Raw genomic sequence first — 12,231 nt, 5'->3', positions numbered from 1 at the left:
TCTGGATCACTGGGTGACATGCCTGCTCTGGAGAAGTGAGCTGGTTAGAAAAGGTGAGGAGACAGGCGATCACTGTCACAGGGTGGCCTGGCCCCGTCTCCTCCACCCCACCCACTGTTGTTTGATATGGCAAATGGACATTTGATCAGTCCTGTGTAAAGTGCTACGCACACCCTAGATTCAGGACAAATTCTTCGTTTCCCCTTCCTCTGGATTTCTGTTCCTAAATCCTTCCTCCATAGAAATTCTAGAGCTGCTACTGACTGCCAGAAACTAGGGACTTGGGGAGAAGTTTGATTTTCCTAGTCTTTTGGGATGAAAGGACGGAAGCCTGTACTAAGTTTTGCAGAAATCTGTGTGGTGGTCAAAACAGCCTTGTGAGTCTCTCTGAATTCATAACTCAGACTTGATTGAGTTGTTATCCAAGTGTTCAGAAAATTAAATACTTAGAGCATCTCCCAGATGGCTTTTCACAAACATTTTCCACAACTCAACTTCCTCAAGTGCAAAGCCTTTTCCCATGCCTGTGTTTCCATGACAAAAACCACTTAGTTTAGTATAGTCCGATTCATCAGTTTTCCTTTATGGTTATTGCTTTTTGTGTTCTGTTTACGAAATCCTTGCCTGCTCCCACGTCAGAAAGATATTCTTTTATATTTTCTTCTAAATGCTTGATCGTCCTTTAAAGACTGTTTTTCTTTGAGAGCAGTTTTAGGTTCTCAGCAAAATTGAGGGGAAAGAACAGAGATTTCCCATGTCCCGCCCTCTGCCCGCTACCGCCGCCCCCCATTATCAATATCCTGAACCACACTGGTACATTTGTTACAATTGCCGAACTACAGCAATACATCATTATCATGCACCCATGGTTTACGTTAGGGCTCGCTCTTGATGCTGTACATTCTAGGACTTTGGACAAAGGTACAACAACTTGTATCCGCCATTGTAGCATCACACAGAGTAACTTCACCATCCTAAAAAGCCTCAGTGCTCCAGATTGCTTTACGTTTCAAGTATAGATATGATGTCTACCTGGTACTGATTTTTTATGTATAGTGTGAGATGGCCAAAGCTCCTTATTTTTCCATGTGAATAACTACCTGGCTCCAATTGCCTGAGAATACCATTTTCCCCCCACTGCACTACAGTTAGTTTTCATAAATCAGGTGACCTCTAATGGGTAGGGCTGTTTCTAGACTTCCTGTTCTATACCCTTGGCCAGTTTTTCTTTTCTTTTTTTTTTTTTTTTTAAGATTTTATTTATTTGAAAGAGAGAGAGAGTGAGCAAGAGAGAGCACAAGCAGGGGGAGCAGCAGAGGCAGAGGGAGAAGCAGGCTCCCCATTGAGCAAGGAGCCCGACGCAGGGCTCGATCCCAGGACCCTGGGTTCATGACCTGAGCTGAAGGCAGACGCTTAACGACTGAGCCACCCAGGTGCCCTCCTTTGCCAGTTTTTCTATCCCTATATCAAGATCACACTTTCTGAATTGCTACAGAAAGCTGCTATTGCTAGCTGGTGAATTAGGTCCTCCATATTTGTTGTTCTTTTCTCAAAATTACCTTTGTCTTGGCCAACACACTCAAATTTGATTTCTAGCTTAAAATCGTCTTTTCCTTTTCAAGTTTTACTGCCACTATTCCTTATGGCTTTCCTAAAAATAACACATCGCAGCCCAGTAATAATTAAGTTAAATTATGTTAAGAAACTAGGTGGCCCCACAAGGCGAGAGCCCTCTAGGACAGTGAGTCAGTGAGTCACGCGTCTGTCCTGCCTTCTGAGGCCAGAGAAGGAATTCCCTTTCTTTCCCCGTTGGCCTTTCCAAATTCCATTCCATCTTGGAGACCTGCTCAAACCCTGGCTGTTTCTGCCTCGGTTACATAACTCTCCTCCGACTTCTCCGGGTTCCCTGTGTGACGCGGATTTGGTGATGCACTGCAGCTTCTCTCTCCAAAAAAGACCCCATGCCCCCCAGCCTGGCAGGACCTGTGCCATCTGGCTGGCCTGCCTTACTAGGCGGGTCTCTGGTCTTCCCTTCCCCCTGCCCCCCCGCCACTGGGCCCCCCCGGGGCCTCTGAGGCTGCTTTCAGCTCCCCCGCAGGGCCCTGTCCCACACATGCTGGGGAATTTCCACGTGGGTTTGAACTTCCTGCCTGACATGTTCTTCCCTTCCTGCTCCTGCCACCTTCCTTTCATCCGTTAACACCTTGTGAGCCTCTCAGTCCCCTGCCCGGACATCCTTCCCTGATCCCAGACTAGATCAGTTTCCCTTGTAATGTGCTCCCATGTCCCTTCACGGCATGGGTCCCAGCTCAAAATTATAAGCCTGTTTGATTATTTGATCCACACTTGACTCTTCCACTGTATTGTAAACTCCAGTAAAGCAGGATCCGTGACTATTTTGCTTGACATTTTAATCTCTTATACCTAACCTAGTGTTTGTCCTTGTAAGTGCTCTGTAATTTGTTCAGAAATGAATGCATGCATGCATGACACGCTTTGGCCTAGCAGACCCTGTTACTTTCCATAGGACCCTGCATAGAGATGCTCAATAAATATCTTTCATCTCTTCTTGTTCTATAGGGCATTTCAGTAAAGAACTCTGTATCGTGTACGAGAGTAGCTTGCCTCATTATGAAATGACCAGCCTGACCATTGCAGGCACAGTCAGGAGTGTTTCTTAGTGCTCTGTACTTGATGTGATGTGGGTGATGATGGCAAGAGCGGGGCCTCACTCACATTTGACTTAGAAGCGTCCTATACCTGCCAGTACCTGTCTTGCCTTCTGACTCTCAAACCCCAGATGCTGCTTCTGACTTGGTTATGGTGCATAGGAAAGCAGCATCGGTGTGGTGGTGTCAGCAGTGAGCTGGAAGCTCCGGGGCTGTGACTTTCCATTGCCGAGAAGTCCCATAACTTTAGCTTGCTCAGTGGCAAAGCAGGGCACCCAGGACAGCTTCGTTAGCATTTGGCATAAATGAGTGAGAGCTAACATCTGGTCCTTCATGGAAAATTCCTGCACTTGGAGCCGGAAAATAGACTATCATTCCATTAATAAAGGGACCAGAATTAGTTCTTGTTCTCTGCGTTCCACATGCTGGTCACTGATGAATGATAATACTGTCTTGATGGTCTCAAGCAATCAGCGGGGGAGCTAAAAAATATGCTCCATGGCCACCATCAGCGGCGCTGTGCCCTAGGGAGTATGGGCGGGTGGTGGTGACGGAGCCCTATGCTGCCCCCAGGCGGACGAGTATTCAGTGAGCCCGTGGGAGAGGCCGGAGATGGAGAGGCTGCTTACGACACAGCCGGGGCGACATGCTCTGTGTCGAAGGAAAATCACTAATCAGATTCTGCCTCAAAAGGGAAACACAGACCTTTTCTAAAACACACCTCACTGGAATAGAATAATAGGGTTAATGTAATAGAGGCCAATGGCACTTAGGTTGTTAGGGGGAGAAAACTAAATTGTTACCAGGAGGATCTTCCTATGGTCATTAGAAGTACGGTTTTAATGGGTATAAATAAAGAATTAAGGCCAATTATTAACCATATTGCACTGAGTTCCAGACAACTTCCACTGGGGCAGGTGAAGATACTCTGAGGAGCAGGCAGGACTGCCGACCTCAATGTCATCTGTGGAAGGCTGGTCCCCCTCGAGTGGACTGGGTGTCTTAGGGAAGCCTGTCACGGGGATGCCTGTGTGTGTGCGTGCATGTGTGCGCGCGCGCATGTGTGGGTGGATAATGATTTGAGGTGGAAAGACGCTGAAGATAAATTTAGTTACATCACATTCTTGACTTGGATGTATTTATATTGGGCATTTAGAGTTTAAAGCTAATTAAATCGATTCATCATCTTTTGTGAAATACCAGAATGATTTTGTAAACGCTAATTAGGCTAGAGGACATTTGCATCATTTAAAATTAGGCAATTGGCCACCTACAACATGTAGGTGATTCATTAATTTCAAGGAAATGTAATGCATGTAAGTAAATGGCAGGACTCTGAGGATTTCTCTGGTTGGTTCTGCTTTCTGTCCGGTTGTAATGCACGTTTTCACACTGTACTTTTATTAGGGGTCTCCACCAGGATGTTCTCCCCTGTCCCTTCAAGTGAATGCCACAGGAGCACCAGTCAGTTATGATACTGGATGAGGCCAATCCTCTGAGTGCCTGCCCTGCCCTTGGCACCTTGCCCAGGTAGGGGCCCTTAGATGGTTCCTTCCTCCTATGCAGATGTGTTCTCACCTCTTCATCCAAACTCTGAGGCCACAGCTGATCAGGCCAGAATGAGCCACGGGCATTCAGTCAGTCTGTGGCTGGCCTAGGAGGTGGCCTACCATGAAAGTCATGTTTTTCAGGATAGTGGTGGTATGCTGAGTCTTTCAGCTTCTCTCCCAGGAATTTCAGCTGAAGATATGTCGAGAATCAGGCAGTTACAAGCAGAACCTTAGCTGAAATGCCCTCAGAAAGAAGGCAGTATGTAAAATCATGAAGCACTCCAAGTCATGAGTGAGCAGAAACCAGGGTAAGTAAACAGCACGAAGTCAGGGAGGCTCGGAAAGAAAGGGAGCGCTGCTGATGGAGAGCTGAAACTCTTTAACAGCAGAGAATAATCTAGATAATCCAATTATTGGAACTATATTGGATGATTCCAATTTCTGAATTGTAATGTGAGACTCAGACAAATATTTCCAAGATGTCCGGTGAGAACACATGCATTCCCATAGTAATCACACCCCCCACCCCCGAGAAACTCCCCAAACTTAAAGTAACAGAAGGCTGTCAGGGTTCCTTGCATGCCAAAGAGCCTAACACACAGTATGTATCTGTGGTTTACCTAGCTTCTTTATTTCTTTCAGTTTTATTGAGATATAATTGACATAGGTCAGTGTAAAAGTTTAGGGTGTAGGCACAATGACTTCACTTATATGTGACACATCTCATATAGACACAAGGAAAAAAAAGAAAAAAACTTCTTATTTATTCACTTACTTGTCTTGTAACCAGAAGTGTGTCCCTTTTGACCACCTTCATCCAGTGTCTCCACACCCTCTCTCCCCCACCTCTGGTGACCACAATTCTGATCTCTTTTTCTTATGAGTTTGCTTGTTTTTGTTTTTGTTTTTTGTTTTGTTGTGTTTTGTTTTGTTTAGATCACATAGATGTGAGATCATACAGTATTTGTCTTTCTCTGTCTGACTTATTTCACTTAGCACAGTGCCCTCAGGTCTGTCCATGTTGTCACAAACGGCAGGATATTTTTCTTTCATATACTGTCTATACATACCACATTTTCTTTATCCGATTCATCTGTTGATGGACAAGTAAGTTGTTTCCAAGTCTTGTCTGTTGTAAGTTATGCTGCAATGAACATGGGGATCCAGATATCTTTCAAGATAGTAATTTTGTTTTCTTTGGATATAAACCCAGACGTGGAGTTGCTGGATTATATGGTATTTTTATTTTTAATTTTTGGAGGAAACTTCATACTGTTTTCCACAGTGGCTGCACCAATTTACAATCTCCCTGCCCCCCCTACCCCCCATCAGGGCTCCCTTTCCTCCACATCCTCACCAGCATTTACCTCTTTTCTTTTTGATGCTCACTGTTCTAACAGGCATGAGGCGATATCTCATTATGGTTTTGATTTGTATTTCCCTGATGATTAACAATGAGTGCCTTTTCACGTACCTGTCTGTATTTGTATATCTTCTTTGGAAAAAAGCCTGTGTAGGTCCTTTGCCCATTTTATTTATTTTTTAAATATTATTTATTTATTTGACAGAGAGAGAGAAAGAGAGATCACAAGTAGGCAGACAGGCAGGCAGAGGCAGGCTCCCCGCTGAGCAGAGAGCCAGACATAGAGCTCGACCCTGGGATCATGACCTGAGCCGAAGGCAGATGCTTAACCCACTGAGCCACCCAGGCGGCCCCCTTTGCCCATTTTAATTGGATTATTTGATTTTTTGTTATAAAGTTGTATAAGTTTTTTTAAAAATGTGTTTTGGATATTAACCCTTTCCAGATATTTGATTTGTAAATAGTTCATCTCTTTCTGTAGATTGCCTTTTCATTTGTTGATCATTCTTTTTGCTGTGCAGAAGCTTTTTAGTTTGAGGTAGGCCCTCTTTATTTTTGATTTTGTTGCTTGTGCTCTAGGTGCCGTATCCCAAAACTTATCGCTGCGATCCATTCCAAGGACCTTTTTTCATATTGTCTTTTAGGAGTTTTATGGTTTCAGGTGTTCATGTCTTTAGTTCATTTTGAGTTAATTTTTGTGACTGGTGTGAGATAGGGATCAAGTTTCATTCTTTTCCATATGATTACTCAACTTCCGCAGCACCATCTATTGAAGATACTGTTTTTCTCCTGAAAAGTAGTGAATATTCTTGGCTCCCTTGTCAAATATCAGTTGACCATATATGCATGGGTTTATTTCTGGGCTCTCAGTCTGTGCCACTGGTCTGTGTGTCTGTTTTTAAGCCAGTACCATACTGTTTTGACTGTAGCTTTATAATATTGTTTGAAATCAGGAAGTGTGATGCCTCCTGCTTTGTTCTTTCTCAGGATTGCTTTGGCTATTTGGGTTTTTTTGTGGTTTTATATATATATAAATATGTTTTGTTTTGTTGTTACTGTCCAAGTGTTCTGTGTGGCTTTTACCCTCACTTCCTGTGCTCACTTTCTCTGTCCCAGCTAGTTGCCACTCTTTTTGTCCTATACTCTTCACTGCAGATATTCATGACCCAGAGCAAAGTGGTGATGAGGGCCATGAGGGTTACCAACCTTGTAAGTCACCAAAGGGATGCTCTAGACACAGCACGGCACAGGCTGCCTTTGACTTTGTAATCACTTTATCTTCCTAATGGATAGATGAGAACGTGACAATTTAGCTCAGATATTAGTTCACAGCTAAATTTAGAGTGTTTCTCTCTCTCTCTCTCTCTACTATTAAGGACTCTGCTTACTGTCATTCTTACATTCTTCCTTCCTCCATCCAAAGACATAAAAATAGCTGTACAGCAGGGACATTTTAAAGCTAACACATAGGTAGTTTGGCTAAGATACTCTTTCCAGGAGCGAACAGGAACCTTTTAAACTTTTCCACGTTTATGCTCTAGAGTGGTAGTAGACAGAGCTCCCTGATTTTCATATTGACCTGCTGTAAATATATACTCTTCCTCTTCAAATTAGCCTTGGCCATTACACAAAAGCAATTTCAAAAAATCTGCAATTTCTTCTTTGTGTTAGCATTAGAACCTCCCTGAGTTTTAGGAGGGCGTGTGGCTGCCCAGGTTGCAACTTATTTCCTAGCCTTCCGTGTGGCCAGGTGTGGCCATGTGACTCAGTTTCCCCCAATGAAATGTGAGCAAAGTGATGTTTGCAACTTATATAATTTTTTTAAAGGAAATCACTTGCCCTCCGTTTTCCCTTTGACTACTTTCCAGCCCCAGGTGGGCTATTGGCTACTCAGGTTCACTCATGCAGGCAAGGTCAATATAGTAGGAAATGGCAGAGCAAGAAGCTAGAAGGCAGCAGACCCCTCAGTAGCCTGGTGGAGCAGAGCCACCCGCACACCCGAGAACCTCTGGGCTGATACAAGAGAGAGCAATACATATTTCTTTCTTGTGTGAGTTTTCTTGTGTATTTTTGAGTTTCTTTGTTACAACAGCCTAGTCAATGCCCTAACCAATACACAGTGGTGGACACTAAGTCCTCAGGACCCACACTGAGTGCTGAATAAGTGTCATGTCACTTAGTTTTCTAGCAACTCTCCTAAAATAGATACTAATTGCTCATTTGACAGATGTGCACACAGGCTTACAGAGGCTAAACGACTTGCCCAAGATCGGAAGGCTATAAAGTGGTAGAAAGAACCTGGACTCAGCTCTGAAGGGCTTCAAAACACAGATTCTAAATCTCTGTGCCCTAGCGTACATTATTATTGCTGTTCACTTTTTTTTTAACAGAGCATATTTGAAGTATTCTTCTCAGCTAATTTAAAGTTTCTGTCTGTTACACAGTGTAGCTTTTGATACCTTCTTTGCTTAATTTAGTGCATATTGCTCATTTTATTCTCCTTTTTTGGAGGGAGGGAGGTGAGGATTGTCCCTTGGTTTTGAATAGATTCATCTTACTTTGTTCATTAAACTGTAAAGCCCTCAGGAAGTAGTGCTAGTAATACAAATGCTGCTAAATAAATGCCAACTCTCTGTCTCAAGGGATAAGAGCTACCTGGTCCTCCGGAATGATGCAGTATTCTCTTACGTGATGTTGTTCTCCTGGGTGTATAAATGTTGTTGTCAGTGAATCAATCCTGGTGAACAACCCCCAATTTTAAATACATTTTCATGGCAGCAGCATATTTGAATAGAGGAAACATCCAAAATGATGCCCATTCTATTTATCACTCTAAATATAAGCAGGTGGAATTTAAAATTTTCATTACACTTTAGTCAAATGTTAGATTCATGATCATTCTGCCATGCATGAGTTAGTAATGACCTTGCTGCATAATAAAAGAAAGCCCCAAATGCACCAAATAAGATATATTTGCCTCAGTGCATCAAACAAGATAAATATTTTTTCTTTTTTTAAAAAAAACATTATTTATTTTTTGTTTGAGAGAGAGAGTGAGTGAGAGAGAGCAAGAGAGCATGAGTCGGGGGAGGAGCAGAGGAAAAGGGAGAAGCAAACTCCCCGCTGAGCAGGGAGCCTGACCCAGTGCTCGACTGGGTCTTAATCTGGGGCTCAATCCTGGGCTTGATCCCAGGACTCCGGTATCATGACCCAAGCTGAAGGCAGATGCTTAACCGACTGAGGCATCCAGGTGCCCCTATATATATTTTATATATATATATAATATATATATATATATTATATATATATATATATATATAATGATAGAAATAAATAAAAAAAAATATATATATATATTTTTCCCCCCTAACATGAAAGAGGCGTGGATGTGGGCAGCCAAGGATTGATATGTGGCTCTTGGTCATTGCGTTCTCAGGTTCCTTCTAACTTTTTCTTTGTAAATCTCTGAAAATGGTTTCCATTCTAAAGATTTCCTCATGGTCAACAAAAGCCCCAGTAATGACATCCATCATGTCAGAGTCTCAGGCAGTGGGATGAGGAGAGGGCAGAGGGCCTTTGTCTGCCTATTTCCTTGTAAAGACCTTTTCCAGGTTGTTTACTAAATGAAACTTTCCCTTCCTTGGTCAGAACTTAGCTATACCTACTTACACAGCTGCCTGAATAAAACCAAGGTTTTGTCTTGTTTTTAACTAAGGAAGAAGGGTGAAGAATCAATGATGGGTAGACTGCCTTCCTTCTAATTAGAAAATTCCCACCATTCTAGACCAGGGGTTGGCAAATTATGGCCTATGGGCCAAATCTGGCCTGCAGCCTGTTTTTTTTGTAAGTAACGAGTTATTGAAACAAAACCATATGCATTCATTTATGTATTGTCTATAGCTGAGTTAATGCTACAACAAGCAGAGCTGAGTCGTTGTCACAGAGATCGTATGGCCCACAAGTCTAAAATATTTCCTATCTGGTCCTATTGAAAAGGTTTGCCAATCCCTGTTCTAGATCATGGAGGACAGATTCTGATGAACAAATGGCTTCATTCTTGGGATGTTATTATAGGAACAGGGTTGAGCCCAATATAGATTCAGTAATAATTTATTCTTCTCCAGCCCCAGTGAAATTAAATCTGTTAGGCATACATTCAGTTGCAAGTAACATAAAGCCTGACTAATGGCAGTTTTAACAATAAGGAGTTTATTTATCTTACATGCAAAGAAGTCCAGAAGTACATTGTCCAGGGCTGGTGTGGATGCTGAATGATGCTTTCAGAACTGGACTCTTGTTTTCTCCCCAACCATGGCCAGAATGTTGGCTTTCATCTCCATGCTTATTGTAAGTTGGCCGCAGCCCCTAAAAGCATTAGGTCTGCATCCTGCCTCAGAAGAAGGTGTAGGTGTCAAAGGCCAAAATGGGCACGAGTGTGTCTCTTTCCAGAACTTTCCCAGAGGTCCTTGTTGGCCAGGACTGTGTTTTCATGACACGTGCTGGCAGCAGAAGATCCCAAGATGGTGAGAATGTACATTGGCCACATGACTGGGGCAAACAAATGGAGAGGGAGACAGGAGCAGTAGGATAGGAGCAGGGCTCCTCACGTTTAATGGGGCCACTCTAGCACCTTCTTAGGGTCTCACCTTGCCTGCCTGCCCCTTCCTGTAGCAGTTCCTGAAATTGATTCTGTTCTTTCTCCCTCCCTTTCATGTTTCTGGCTAGGTGAGAAACCTGGCAGTGAGCCTGAAGAGGTGAAGCTGCAGAAAGCCAGCAAACAGATTGTGCAGAATGCCATCCTGCAAGCTGTGCAGCAAGTCTCCCAGGAGAGCCGGCAGAACGGGGAGAGAGCCCGAGACAGCCGGGGCAGCCTCCAGCTGGGCGTCGGCGAATTAACCAAGAAGCATGAAAAGAAGTAACACAGTAGATTTGGCTCTTGTCACCTGCTTGGTTTCCAGCCTTCCTCTTAGTATAGGATGCGTTGCCAAAATGTTGCCAGTAAAGCAAACCGGAGTGTCACCGGCACCTAGCAGTAGAATGAATTCACACTAGCCCTTGGCTGAGATGCACTGTTTTGAAAAAGTGCATTAGACGATTCTGTTTGTATTAATGCAGTGCCTCTGAAACAGAGTGGGGCCAAACAGGACACTGTAATTGCAAAAGTAGTTTTGCAGCACCGTTTATTTTTAAGGTTCTTTTTTCCCCTAAAGATTCTGTCTTGTTTATTTACTTTTGCTTTTTTACGCACCTTTCTGTGAGTTTAATCAGCAATCCTTTTGGCTGAAATACTGAGTGCGGTACTGTGTTCTTTATAATATTTTAAAAAGACACGCCGAAAAGGTGAAGGAATGGAGTTTGTCAACTTCAAATATGGAATTGAAAGCTCCGCTGGGTTCAGGTCCAAGATCAAATTGAGCAAAGGCAAATTCTAAGACTCAGTTCCTTAGGATCTTACAAGGCATATATTTATATTAATTTTTAAAAAGGAGGAGTTTAACTTTTTAAGAACTTAGTTTTTTTGGTCTCAGTTCTCTCCATGGTTTGATAGCTGGTCTTTACTTTCTGTGTAGAAATCCTTTGGAAATAGGAATTTCTTCTTCCATCTCAAATTAAAGTAAGACAAGTGATAGATCTATATGCATGAGTTGCCAATGACTCTGTTTTTAGCAGCCCCATGAAGAGCAACTAGACCCATAGATTCCACCCTGGGGATACACGAGGGTCTGATTATGGGGTGCAGTGTCCGTGGAAGGAGCTGTGGGGCTTTGCAAATACTATGCTGTCATCAGGCTATGTCTTCGCACTATACCTTACTAATACTAATAGGAACTTTTCTTTTCCCATCCACAACTTAAAATTATATTTTTGAGATTTTGAAAATCATACATATCAGGAATAAATAACACTGAAAATGGGAAAACCATTTTTTTTAACTCTCTGAAGCATGAAAATAGAGTGGGAACAATAAAGTAACAGTGTTTTGAACAATGCAGTTATGGGGACATATGTGCATATGAAAAAAGCCATCATTATTGCAATAGTATGACTTCTGCTCCACTCCCATGTGGATAATGCACATCTTTCTAGAGTCATTAGAATCCCATAGTCTGGGTTTCATAACAGTCATTGAGTTGCTGCTACTGAAAACAGAAAGAATTTGGCCTTTAGTAAAAACGCTTTGGCTTCAGAACATCAATGTCTACATTTGATAGTTTTTTTTAGAAGCCAGTATCAGCATATATGGTATGACTGATATTAAGATACACTTCTAGAATTCCAGTATGTTACACTTCCCAGAATGGATAAAACACTCTTATCAGCTTTGTTAGACTGTCTCACATGAGGCACAGCTGGAATAAATTCACAGAAGAATGACTACGAGAGGGGCAGAGGGAGTTAAAATTTAAATGTGATTTATTTATAAATATTTTTTAGCAGAACTCATGACCATTGAAGAATGAGTTTAAGTTGATCGGAAGTCATATAACTGATATGATGTGACTGCACAGTATGTAGATAATGGGAATGAAAGTATTAAGGGAACTTATTCAGAAGGATCTACTATAAATATAAACCCAATGCTTGTAGTTTGCAAGTAATCTAGCACCATGTGTATTAAGATGTCTGGTTATAACCAGTCCTGGACCTT

At 42.5% G+C, this 12,231-nt stretch overlaps 1 protein-coding gene across 1 annotated transcript in view; it reads left to right on the top strand.

The window, feature by feature from the left end:
- The window catches only part of AKAIN1 (A-kinase anchor inhibitor 1), a 60,875-nt gene extending 49,902 nt beyond the window's left edge, over nt 1–10,973 (top strand). Inside the window, exon 3 of the mRNA XM_034996288.1 lies at nt 10,308–10,973. Within this exon, the coding sequence (XP_034852179.1) occupies nt 10,308–10,501 (194 nt within the window). The 3' untranslated portion in view covers nt 10,502–10,973. The remainder of the gene's footprint in view (nt 1–10,307) is intronic.
- The last annotated feature ends 1,258 nt before the right edge of the window (nt 10,974–12,231 follow it).

Source organism: Mirounga leonina, unplaced genomic scaffold (assembly GCF_011800145.1).
Source record: "Mirounga leonina isolate KUSES-001 unplaced genomic scaffold, KU_Mleo_1.0 Mir_93, whole genome shotgun sequence".
Taxonomy (NCBI): domain Eukaryota; kingdom Metazoa; phylum Chordata; class Mammalia; order Carnivora; family Phocidae; genus Mirounga; species Mirounga leonina.
This window is presented reverse-complemented; position numbering and strand designations above follow the sequence as displayed.